Source organism: Carassius auratus, chromosome 1 (assembly GCF_003368295.1).
Source record: "Carassius auratus strain Wakin chromosome 1, ASM336829v1, whole genome shotgun sequence".
In the NCBI taxonomy this organism is placed as follows: domain Eukaryota; kingdom Metazoa; phylum Chordata; class Actinopteri; order Cypriniformes; family Cyprinidae; genus Carassius; species Carassius auratus.
This window is the reverse complement of record NC_039243.1, coordinates 17,328,353-17,341,796: the sequence shown is the minus strand read 5'-3', so window position 1 is coordinate 17,341,796 and position 13,444 is coordinate 17,328,353. Positions and strand designations below refer to the sequence as shown.

The window sequence follows — 13,444 nt, the reverse complement described above, 5'->3', positions numbered from 1 at the left end:
TAGGTTCAGTAGATTGTCAGAAAACAAACAAGACCCAGCATTCATGATATGCACGCTCTTAAGGCTGTGCAATTGGGCAATTAGTTGAAAGGGGTGTGTTCAAAAAAATAGCAGTGTCTACCTTTGACTGTACAAACTCAAAACTATTTTGTACAAACATTTTTTTTTCTGGGATTTAGCAATCCTGTGAATCACTAAACTAATATTTAGTTGTATGACCACAGTTTTTTAAAACTGCTTGACATCTGTGTGGCATGGAGTCAACCAACTTGTGGCGCCTCTCAGCTGTTATTCCACTCCATGATTCTTTAACAACATTCCACAATTCATTCAAATTTCTTGGTTTTGCTTCAGAAACAGCATTTTTGATATCACCCCACAAGTTCTCAATTGGATTAAGGTCTGGAGATTGGGCTGGCCACTCCATAACATTAATTTTGTTGGTTTGGAACCAAGACTTTGCCCGTTTACTAGTGTGTTTTGGGTCATTGTCTTGTTGAAACAACCATTTCAAGGGCATGTCCTCTTCAGCATAGGGCAACATGACCTCTTCAAGTATTTTAACATATGCAAACTGATCCATGATCCCTGGTATGCGATAAATAGGCCCAACACCATAGTAGGAGAAACATGCCCATATCATGATGCTTGCACCTCCATGCTTCACTGTCTTCACTGTGTACTGTGGCTTGAATTCAGAGTTTGGGGGTCGTCTCACAAACTGCCTGTGGCCCTTGGACCCAAAAAGAACAATTTTACTCTCATCAGTCCACAAAATGTTCCTTCATTTCTCTTTAGGCCAGTTGATGTGTTCTTTGGCAAATTGTAACCTCTTCTGCACATGCCTTTTTTTTAACAGAGGGACTTTGCGGGGGATTCTTGAAAATAGATTAGCTTCACACAGACGTCTTCTAACTGTCACAGTACTTACAGGTAACTCCAGACTGTCTTTGATCATCCTGGAGGTGATCATTGGCTGAGCCTTTGCCATTCTGGTTATTCTTCTATCCATTTTGATGGTTGTCTTCCGTTTTCTTCCACGTCTCTCTGGTTTTGCTCTCCATTTTAAGGCATTGGAGATCATTTTAGCTGAACAGCCTATCATTTTTTGCACCTCTTTATAGGTTTTCCCCTCTCTAATCAACTTTTTAATCAAAGTACGCTGTTCTTCTGAACAATGTCTTGAACGACCCATTTTCCTCAGCTTTCAAATGCATGTTCAACAAGTGTTGGCTTCATCCTTAAATAGGGGCCACCTGATTCACACCTGTTTCTTCACAAAATTGATGACCTCAGTGATTGAATGCCACACTGCTATTTTTTTGAACACACCCCTTTCAACTAATTCAACTAATTGCCCAATTGCACAGCCTTAAGAGCGTGCATATCATGAATGCTGGGTCTCATTTGTTTTCTGAGAATCTACTGAACCTACTGGTAACTTGTTTGCCACGTAGCAATAAAAAAATATACGAAAAACCTTGATTATTCTGGTTAGTCACATTGTACTGCTATTATTTTGAACAAGACTGTATATTTTCCAACCATTTAATGATGACATTCAGTATAATATAATTATTAAATTAATATACAATAATTATAATATAAACCCTACTCATATTAGTAATATTTATTCCACCATTCAATGACATTCAATATATTAATTTAATTATTCATAAGATTTTTATAAACTGCAAGATAATTAATATTATGATATTTGAATTAAGATTATAATATCTGTTTTATTTATACATAATAATAATAATAATAATAATAATAATAATAATAATAATAATAATAATAATAATAATAATAATAATAAGCATTTATTCTTTTTTTTTTTGTGTGGAAACTGTAATAATTTTTTTCAGGATTTTTTTATGAACAGATGCATATAACAAAACAATGGACATTTTAAAATGTTTCACAAATGAATCACAAAATTCAAACGTCATTGATACCAATTACTGATGTCTCTATGAAAATAGTTTCCCCCCCTTATATTTAACCATTGATTATAGCCATTCAACATTACAGTAGGGATAATTGAGAGCTATCATTTTTTAACATTTATTAGACTTTAAAAAAATAACAGCTTCTAATTTGAGTAAACATAAAACAATATTCACATAAACCCATTATAATAATTGTCATATTTAGCTACCTGTGCCCTTCAGCAAGTAGGAAATTTAGTAAATTTATCAAACACTAAGGCTAAATGTTATTGATTTCCTCTTTTTTCTTTTGTTCTTTCATTAAGAGACATCACAGAAGTTGGGTTGTTACTGTAGGTTATTTTGCCTGCTTTAAAGGGTTAGTTTACCCAAAAATTTAAATTAGCACATAAATTACTCACCCAGTCATCCTAGGTGTACAGTATATGACTTTCTTCTTTCAGACAAATCCAGTCAGAGTTATATTACAAATTGTCTTTGATCTTTCAAGCTGTTTCATGGCACTCAGTGGGTTGCATGCATCAGTCCAAAATAAGTTATATAAAAAGTGCCCATCCATAAAAAAAGTCTCTCATACAGCTCTGGGAGGAGACTGGTTTTCCTTTGTTCACCCCCCGGAGCCATTAAAAAAAGTTAACTGATTAAGTCATTTATGGATTAATGCGAATAGGAGATGCGAACCATTTAAAATGGTTCAGTTCGATTTGGTGAACTGGTTCAAAAAGATCCGGTTACATCAAATGATTCGTTCGTGAACCGGATAAAACAAACTGCTTTGTTTTGAACTCTCTTTCACAACAGACACAAAAGAGAAGACAATGCTGAATAAAAGTCGTAGTTTTGGCTATTTTTGGACCAAAATGTATTTTCGATACTTCAAAAAATTCTAACTGACCCTCTGATGTCACATGGACCACTTTGAGGTTGTTTTTCTTACCTTTCTGGACATGGACAGTAGACCGTACACACAGCTTCAATGGAGGGACTGAGAGCTCTAAAGAGAGCTCTTTAGACTAAATCTAAAATATCTTAAACTGTGTTCCAAAGAAAAACGGAGGTCTTACAGGTTTGGAACAACATGAGGGTAAGTTATTAATGACATAATTTTGCTATTTGGGTGAATTAACCCTTTAAGTATCTTACTAATAATTAAGTGAAGTCATGTCTATATTAAGAGGCTGGGTTTGAGTTTAGGAGCCTGATGGCCTGGGGGAAGAAGCTCCTCCAAAATCTCTCGGATTTGCCATCCGGCTACGGAAGCGCTTACCAGATGGCAGCAAAATGAAAAGACAGTTACCAGGGTTGTTAGAGTCCTTAATGATTTTAACAGCTCTGCTTTTGCAGCGTTTGAGGTAGAAATCCTCCAGAGAGAGGAGAGTAGATCCTGAGATGTGTGCAGCTAAGTGCACAACTCTCTGCATGGCTTTGCAGTTTTGACTGGAGCTGTTTCTATACCACACTGAAATACACTGAGTCAACATACTTTCTATGGCCCCTGAATAGAAAGTTTTCAGGATTGCTGGTGAAACCCTGAATTTTCTTAGCTGTTAAAGATGGTACAGTCTTTGCCTGACTTTATTAAACTTAGTTTGGATGTGTGAGCCCAAGTCAGGTCCTCAGAGATGTTTACACCAAGATACCTGAAGCTGTTCACCCTCTCCACAGGGGTCGTGCTGATCATAAGAGGAGTATAGGGCCACTGCTGTCTCTTCCTGAAGTCCACAATCAGCAGTTTTATTCACATTCTTAGAGAGACAATTGTCCTGGCAACATGACGTGAGTTTCTCTACCTTATCCAAGTATGCGGCTTCATTATTGTTGGAAATAAGGCCCAGAACCACAGTATCATCAGAAAATGTTATAATAGATGTGGAGCTGTGGGAAGACACGAGAGAGTACAGCAGAGGAGTCAGGACACAGGCCTGTGGGTCTCCTACATTCAGAGTGATGGAGTTGGAGGTGAACTGGCCTACTTTCACGACTTGAGGTCTTCCAGTGAGTAATCCAGAGTAATCCAGTAATCCAGTTGCAAAGTGAAGAACTATAGTCTATGAAAAGCAAGCTTACATAGTTCCCATTGCAAGGTGCATGAGGGAAGAGTGCAGGATGTGAGAGATGGCATCTTCAGTAGATCTGTTGGGGCGATAAGCAAACTGAAGAGGGTCCAAAGTATCAGGGATGGAGGAGTAGATGTTGTTCTTTATAAGTTTCTTAAAGGGGCAACTCGGTGATAGTCATTCAGGAAGAGGGGTTATTGTTCTTAGGCACAGGGATGCTGACAGATTTTTTAAAGGAGGTGGGAACCACCGAGATAGCAAGGGACTAATAGATGAAATAGATGTAAACAACCAGTGAGCTCATCAGCACAGGACCTCAGAACATGGCCATTAGGACATGCTGCTTTCCTGATGTTCACTCGCTTTAGGGCCCTTCGAACTTCTTCCTCCAACACAATGATCACATGATTATCGCTGCTCTGACTCCTGCTTCCTGACGTGCTGATCAGCAGAGTCGTGCTACCACGGTTGCGGCACTACTCTCTGCAAGGGGGTTCTTAAACAAGGGAAATGGCGATATGGTCCAATTGGCCAAAAGCTGGTAGTGAGTGAGCATTCTTAAACTGAGGGTAGCATTGATCCAGTGTATTCAGTCCTCTGGTTGGACAGGATACATGTTGATAAAAGTGTGGCATGACCTGACTGAGGTTGGCTTGATATCGCAATGATAGAAGCAGCGTCAGCATTTTTGTTAATGTAACCACTGAGCATATCGTGAAGATTAGACAAAGCCAAGCTTGTGTCTGCCTGTGGTGGAATATTGACAGCAGTAATGATGATCAATGAAAACTCCCGGGGCAGATAGAATAGGTTGCAAATAATGGATAAATGTTCCAGATGAGGCGAGCAGGGGCGCAACATTGTGGAGATATTTCTAGGGTCACACCATTTCCTGTTGATCATGAAACACACTACGTCACCCTTGGATTTACCGGCCTCTACCGTTCTGTCAATCCATAAAACAGAGAAGTTATCAGATGGCGTTTCAGCAGTGTCCGGGACCGAGGTCATAAGCCATGTTTCAGACAAACAAAGGATGTTACAGTCCCTAATGTCCTGTTGGAAACTTATCCTGGCTCTAAGATCGCCATCTTATTCTCCAGAGATTGGACACTGTGACGATATGTGTGTGTAAAAAGAGAGAGAAAAAGAAAGTACAGAAGTAAATAAAAACACAATCTAAGTGGAGCGACCTGGACGGTGTACGAAACTCAGTGGCGCCATCTTGACCAAAAATATTTGTCTGAAAGAAGAAAGTCTAGGATGACTTGAGGGTTAGTAATTTATGGGCTAATTTAAATTTTTGAGTGAACTAAACCTTTAAGATCCGCCCCTGCTGAACATAACCTGGATCTGACATGCATCCAATTTTCTTACAACTCTTTACCTTTTCCGATCAACTTAAGGTCTTAAAGTCGCTACTAATGAGCTGACGAGTTGAATAGGGTGTGTTAGATGAGAGAGACTGGGCTGCTCCAGGACAGCTTTTAAAAACACTGCACAGTTTTAAGGCAGCATTAATCACACCTTCATGACTTAACTGAATACATAGCTACAACATTGCATGCTCGTAGTTTCATTTGCACTTTAATATGATATAGTGCTTTAATAAAATACATGCTGATTTGGTCAAGACTGAAAAAAGATGCTCGTTAATCATCAGTTTGATGATAGGGCATGCACTTTTTGATTTGATTAACACTAGTTTGAGTATTTTTTCTTTTTTGCTCCCTTTTAAAATCTCATATCGCAATGCACTGGCCTTTATTTTCAATAAAAAACTTGAAATCGGGGAAGGGTTACGGTTGGTGTTGGGAAGGCTTTATTGTCCCAAAAAGGTGGCATTCATTTAATAATTACAATTAAAATGAAAATTTACACTCATTATTATTGCGTACTGTTTCATAATGTACTACAATACTGAGGTGAAGATAATTGCAACTATTTACAAAAAGTAGTATAAATTAGGGGTGTGAACCGACACCGGTCTCACGGTTCGGTTTGGTTATGATCATCATGTCTGTCATGATCGTCAGCTGGAGAGCCCATGAACTTCAGTAGAGGGCACTCCACTCAGGGCTCACTCAGGATTCAATTCCAACTCCATTTACCCAGAATCCCGTGCTTAGGGCTAATCACTACCAGGTGTTCCCCATTACCACTCCTATATATATACGGTGTTTGGATTATCAATGATTGCGAAGTCTTGTTTAGTTCTGTCTGGCATTTCCGAGTGTTTTACTAGTGTTTGATCCTTCCGTGTTTGACTTTGGATTGCTTATACCGACTGTGATTCTCTGCTGCCTGTCCCGACCTCTGCATGTTATTGGGACAGTCCCGAAATCTAAACTGTTGTCCCGAATCCCGAATCTGGCCCTAATTGTCCCGAAAATTATACTAAAGCAAAATCTTGAGTAGTTATTGTCTGATAAACATTAAAAACTGTCTGCTGAGGTTGATTCGTCCTGCAACCATCCCCCGCCGGCTGCTAATTGGCTGCAGCATTTTTTTTCTAAGTTCTCAAAAAATACTGTAGGCATCTAGGCACAAATTTAGATATTCATGTATCTAATTAATCTATATGCACAAAGACAATATTACCTTTTTGTCCCCTTTTTGTTTTAAAGCTTGATAAAGAAAGCGCAAGTTGCTGCAGCTGCGAGGAGGACAGTTATGCACGCTTACAGGAGTGATTGACAGTTCGCGGCTTTGTGTACAAAAAATACTCCTCTACACAATTATTTCATTATTTTCGTTTAAGCTTATTATCGTTAGCCTTACAGAAAGGTCTGATTTACCCACTGTTACAACAGTCATTGTTTTATTTTTTATTTTTACAATGACATTTGAGTTCATGATTTTAATGTTGTTGTTTTTTGTGGCAGAATAAAGACTAATGACAGACTGATGATCTTTGAAAAAAAATGTGTTTAGTTAAGGTTTGAAATTCATTATCTTTTATTATAGGCTACAAAGTCTAATATCATAAGCCCCCGATCCCGTCACCCAAGACCGCCCCCCATCCCGAATTTCAGCCAATCTCATCTGGTCACCCAATCAGCAGTATTTTGTAATCGGTTGGGATATAATCGATAATGGGCTATTACTGAACTGATACCAATTCATCCTTGTCTGCATCACGATGCATTGAAGAAACTATTAATTTTGACACCTCTAGTATAAAAAGCAGAAAATCTTGCTATTTTAACATAGAAAATAGATAGTAAATATGATCTATAGCTATTTGCACTTAACTTAAATAACACATCATTAAAAATACTGCTATATTCACTTAGTGTAAATAGCATATATCGCTATTTACACTTAGTGGAAATAGCTGCTGCAGTTTTTTAATGTGTTAAACTGAAAAAAATATTGCAGGCATTAATGCGCTAATTTTGACAGCACTAGTTATAATTTCTCTTTCTTGATCTTCCACTCTCATGCTGTGTGATGATCCGTATACGACACAACAGCATGGGAAAATTGAATGTTACTATACTGATTCAGAATCATATGTTCACCTCACTAAGGTGATGCATAGGCCACCATAAATTTCACATTATACCATTTAGCATTGCTTTTGTTCTGTTATAGGCATACTTTTCACCTGACTGACCAGCATTATGGCACAAAGGAGATTTACTAAGGAAGACTAGCTGGTTAAACTAGCAAAGAAGCCTGAAGCATCCCAAAATGGTTCAGGAATGTGTTACCTTTATCCAAATTAATGACCCACTTGTTACTTCCTCACTCACACAAGAGCACATTACCGTTTTAATGATTTTTAATGACACATCAGGTTTTTTTGGAAAAAGAGGAAAACTACAAATCACTGTGTCAATGAAAGCACAAGTGACAAGAGAAACAAGATACAGACAGACACAGAGATGCTTGCCTGGTGGTAATTGTCATTCATGAGCTTAGCTGTGACACACAGACTTGACATTAAAACTTGGCCTGACATTAAAACTGGATTTGACATTAAACAAACACACATCTGCACACACATAAACAAACATTGTAATAGTTAAGGGATTAATGAATCATCAAATTCTAGGAATCGCACACTAATAGTTGATGTTTTAGATTTTTGGGGGCGTAGGACTCTCAGCTTTGTGGTTTGTCACTTACCCAGCCATGACGATAAAGAGGTCAAGGCGGTTCCAGGTGTCACCTAGGTAACATTTCGGACCAAATATACCCAAGGCCACCATTTTAACCACCATCTCCACAGCAAAGAATGCAAAGATGAAGTCATCAAAGGCCTGTGGAGAGAAGAACCACAGATTGCTCATGAATACATTACACTAAAAAGTGAATAAGCGGTGTCCTTTCATTTAAAGTGCATTTTAAATCCTATTTCGTTTAGTTTGTCTAAAAGCAAATAACACCTCCCATTCAAATATGTTTTTTGTTGTTGTTGTTTTATCCTATGTGAAAATTATACTTCCATATTACAAATTAAGTTTTAAAAAGCCAAATAATTATTATAGTGACCTACTTTAAGTGACAATTTTTATATTAATCTATCGGAAATCTGTATTGTAAGTACACAACAGAAAATATTAACAGAATAATATAAATCTTATTTAAAAAAAAGACTAAAACTAAATGAAACATCGACTAACAAAATATCTTTAGTTTTATCTTAGTTGAAAGATATACTTTTATATTATGGTTAATTTAGTTTGTGTAACTATTTTGGGATTTCTTTTTTAACAGTAAATGTCTGAAAAAGCTTCAGTGGATGAAGAACATTTTTGGAGACATTTGGACACATAAAAAATGTTTAATTTCAGAAAATATCTATGCAAGTGGCATATACACATTATCTAAGTTCCCTTCTCTAAACAATTTTTTTTAATCATTTGCTTTCAACTAACTATTTTCCTGTTTGCCTTTCCTGTTTGACCAGTATTGTATAAAGCACTATAATAAAGCTTACTTGACTTGACTTGGCTAACTGTTCCCAAGGTGGCATTAAAAGATGTTTGAAGCCAGTTCCTGTCAAATTCCCACAGGTGTCCTAGCAGAGCAACCACGGGTTTTGTCTCCTAATTGATCTCATTTAAAGCAGTGCTTGTGCAGAAAATTCATCGACTTAATTTCATCAAAATAAATTTCAAGAGAATCTCTGTCAGACTTCAAAATGACTGTTGTGAGCAACGTTCCCTTTATTATGAAGAATCCACAGGTTATTAGCAAGTTGTTACGGAGAGATTAGAGATGCACATTTTTCGGAGTCTGTGACTGATGCTTCATGGGTGTCTTCGTGGGTTTCTGTCAAAACTGATTTATATATTTTTATATATTTATTTGTTGAATATATGTCAATTACCCTATTTAACCTTATGTGCCCTTACAGGCGTAGTATTGTCAGGGTTCTGTCACTTCAGTCTAGTGTTATTCATGGTTTTATGACAGAGCCCTGATACTCCCGTCATGTCATTGTTTTCATGTTAGCGCGCGGCTTCAAGACTGCTTCGAGAGCTCTCGTCTGCGTGACCTGTATCATGTTGGAGTGTGGTGTTCGTTTCCCGGCAATCATGTCCTGCTGAGTTTTGGTTTCGTGTCGGGTCCGGACACACGTGCTCCATGTTCCAGCTTATGAGTTCGCTCATTAGTTGTATGTTCACATGGCTTGTGATTGGTTTGCTGGCCATGTGCTTGTGTTCTTGCTTTTGTCTTAGTTCCTTTGTGCCATGTGCTGTCGTCAATTGTCTTGACCCCACCCATCTTGTTACCTAAATATTGGTTAATTTGCCCCACATGTGTTCCCTTTTTACCCTCCTCATTTGCTTCATATATATTCTCCTTGTGTTTGCAGTCTTGTGGCAGTTCATCATTGAAGTACCCTGGATGTGTCCTGATCTTGCCTTGCCTTGCCAACCTGTTTTTCCCCCCATGGGGTAGTTTTTGTTGTTTATTTTGTTTTATTTTTAATAAAAGCCCTTATCTCCTGCAGCATTGAGTCCTGCAACCTCATCTCTCTACCCAAACCATGACAAGAATACGCTGGGGATTTTAATAAAATGTAACTTTTAATAAAATGAAATAATAAAAAGTTAATAATAAAATGTAAATTTGTCTCCGGTTTAAATTCACAGAGACAAGATCTATTCATCTATATGCATAAAGTCTAAGTGTAACCTGTCATATTATTCAAATCCAAAATGAGGCAATGTGAACATTAATGTGTGAGCACTAAACACTCTCATGCAGAGTATGTTTCATACATATTTTCATATTCGAAGTCAGAGGGCAGATGCGGTACTTAACACATCAAATCTTATTACAGTACATAAACGATTAAAACTTATTTTATGCCTTATTCTGTGATAAAAATTGAAAAGAGTGTTTGTAGAAAACCAATAATAAAATTGACATTAGGAAAATTTAGGGGGGAAAATATTATAGAATAAAAATTATTGGTTATTGATCAGTAGTGTATTTGATTTATTGGCTATTTGAAAGTAAGAGATAATAAACAAATAAATGATAAACATTAATAAAACCTGTAATTTAGACAAAAAAGGTGTTAGATTTGTCATTTTTGTCACTCTGAAATTATGGCTATGCCCCTGTGCATTCTTACTGTACAAGGCTTCTGTAGAACTTATTTATATTATATATTTTATATATATACTGACCAATTTGTATTTATTCTGAACAATATACCCTAAATCACCTATTTTGTAGGCCAAACCCCAGAAACAAGTTAGCATGCATTTTAGCACTTCTGGTTCCATCCTCCTGAAGTCTGTATGTTTTTGTTTTCTTTTTGTTTTTCAAATTCTTGAAATCAGGTCTGGGTAACACAAGTGCACAAAAGAAATTGTAACATTTTATTCTGCGACATGACACCCCCTTATATAATAATAAAAAAAGCTTTTACTTTCTTGAAAAAGGCACAAACTAACAAGTACTGTAGCTAATTGGGACTACAGAGGTTGTCTGTCGGTTGTCGAACAGGTCAACTCTTCTACTCTTCTAGTCTGCTTTTAAAGACTCATTGTGTTTACAATCATGCTCTTGCAAACAATTCCAACTCAAACTTTCAGAAAAATGTTAAATAAAGACTTAAAGATTTGTTGAAAGCTTAATGTTGAAGTCATGTGACCTTGGTGTAGTTTGTTTATAGACTACATTTAACTTTTTATTTCTGATTACTGTGCTTCAAAAAGTTGCATTCATTTGTGATAATCATAATGATGAACAAAACATAAAAGAATCAAACTGTTATTGTTCACAAAGCTTATTTCTGCAATAATCCAAAATTCAATGGAAAAATCCTACTGGGTTTTTGACGAGGGAACCAGGGTGACACAGAAGCTTGTTTCCATATGGGAAAACTAATTATTATTATTATTATTTTTAAATATAAACTCAGAGCTGTGTGATAAAAATACAAAAATACATCATCACTTTAATGTTTTTTTTTTTTTTTTTTGCTTGCAATGTCCATTTCTGCTACAATTATGCAAATACCACTTAGTTTGATACTTTGATTTTATTTTGTTAAATGGGTTATATGGTGTGATTTAAAGATTTCCTTTCTCTTTAGAGTTAAAAGCTGTTTGTGCAAAGATAAGATCCCTAAAGTTGCAAAGACTAAAGTCTCAAATCCAAAGAGATATTATTTAATAAATGTTAAGACTTGTCCACACCCTCCCTTGAACACGCTCCCACATCTACGTCACTACGTGATTTGCATAACACTGCCCAATTGTTCATGCAAAGAAAGCCGTAGTAATGTGGAGAATCTGTGTGTTTCAATGTGATAGCGAAACTACTTCGTTTGGTCTTCCAAAAGAGGACACAACTAGAAATCCGTGGTTAAGTTGTATTTACAACACTGTTCCAGAACAGTTAAACCCAAATATTCGAGTGTGTGCAGCGCATGTTATGGTGGACTGTTCCCTGGGAGAGTAGCCTACAATGCTGTCTGTGTTTCTATACAGTGGGGATATGCCAACTTTATAAGGACAGCTTAGATTCTGATTCACAGCCTCTAAGTATATTTGCATATTTAAAGAATTTGCCACTGATGATTCAAACGTGAGTTTTGAGCAGTGTAGAGTAGTGCTTGTTGTTTCTCTCATCACAAATGCAGGCATGGTTTTATGTTTACGTGGCGCGATATGCAACGCAAGGCATAAAAAGACTATAAGTCATTATAATCAATAATTATCTCCCCACTGGATGCATAAAAATACCTCGTTTATAATGGGTTTTATTGTTTTTTTTTCTCATCGCACCAGGAGATGGCATCACAGTATGGTAAGGGGAGTAATATTTCGGTCACACACTCGAGGTATTCGGCCAATGACAATGCACTGGATAGCTTGCCAATCAGCATACACCTCACTTTTCAGAACGATAAGTTTGTAAAAATGTGTAAAAATCAAAACATTTCAGAAAGGCGGGGCATAGAGGAGCAACAGTAATATACAGTAAGTGGGAAAAGTATGCATAAAAACATTGCATTACACCAAATACACAAAATAATGTTCATTTTAGCAACATCATATAAACCCTTTAATCCAATAGAACATTCTAAATGTGGCTTAAATCTCTAATTCTTCAGGCCACTGTTTGTATTCGTACTTGTATGCTTTTGTCTGTAAATGCTTTTTTGCCAACTAAGTCAATCAAAGTAAAATCAAGGAATCACAGAGATTAACGTCTTTAGTTAATAAATCCATGTGTGTTATGTAAGTGTGTGTTACCTGCAGGATGCTGCACCTGTCAGTGTTGCACTCCAGGTCTTGGCAGGGCTGGAACATGCCGAGCGTGACGCAGTTCAGCAGAATCACCAGCATGCTGACACGCTCAAACCACGTAGAGCTCTGGTTAAGGTGAATACAACTCACAACAAAATCAAGAGTTCAAACATTCCTCTTATATTCAGCAATCATTTGTTTTTAGTGTTAAAACTTTCTGAAATAAGCAGTTAAAATAATATTCAATGTTTAAGTATATTACCAACCATGAAGAAAAAGGAAAGGGTCTTTAAACAAAACCTGTTTATCTAAATATAACACTTTCATTTACTCTTGATTTTAGGGTCTTTCTTGAGTAAAATTTAGTGTTTTAATACAGTTCAGCCTTTCAAAGCAAAACATAGATTATTGTTCAAAATATTTTTTAGTTTTAAACAGTAAAACAGAGTTGAGTAGAGAAAGACACAATTACATTACATAATTATATTCATTTAATGCTCCCATAACTTGCATCATAACACATATACCATACTGTGCATTCTGTTTGGAGAAATGCTGCAATATTTCCCCATGAACCGCTAATAGAATAGAATAGAAGAATGTAGCATAACACAGAATAGATTAGAATAGAATACCTTTTTAACAAAGAGCTAAAAAATCAGGAGGTGAAATGGATGTATCTGAGCATGAATAATGTAAGGCATTT

General features: G+C 36.6%; 1 protein-coding gene across 1 annotated transcript in view; it reads right to left on the bottom strand.

Annotated features, from left to right (window-relative positions):
- Positions 1 to 12,852, bottom strand: part of LOC113091642 (voltage-dependent T-type calcium channel subunit alpha-1H-like) — a 57,511-nt gene extending 44,659 nt beyond the window's left edge. The window contains exons 1-2 of the mRNA XM_026257263.1: positions 12,745 to 12,852; positions 8,147 to 8,280 (exon numbers count right to left, since the gene is read on the bottom strand). Coding sequence (XP_026113048.1) covers positions 8,147 to 8,280; positions 12,745 to 12,837 — 227 coding nt within the window. The 5' untranslated portion in view covers positions 12,838 to 12,852. The remainder of the gene's footprint in view (positions 1 to 8,146; positions 8,281 to 12,744) is intronic.
- Between the last annotated feature and the right edge of the window lie 592 nt (positions 12,853 to 13,444).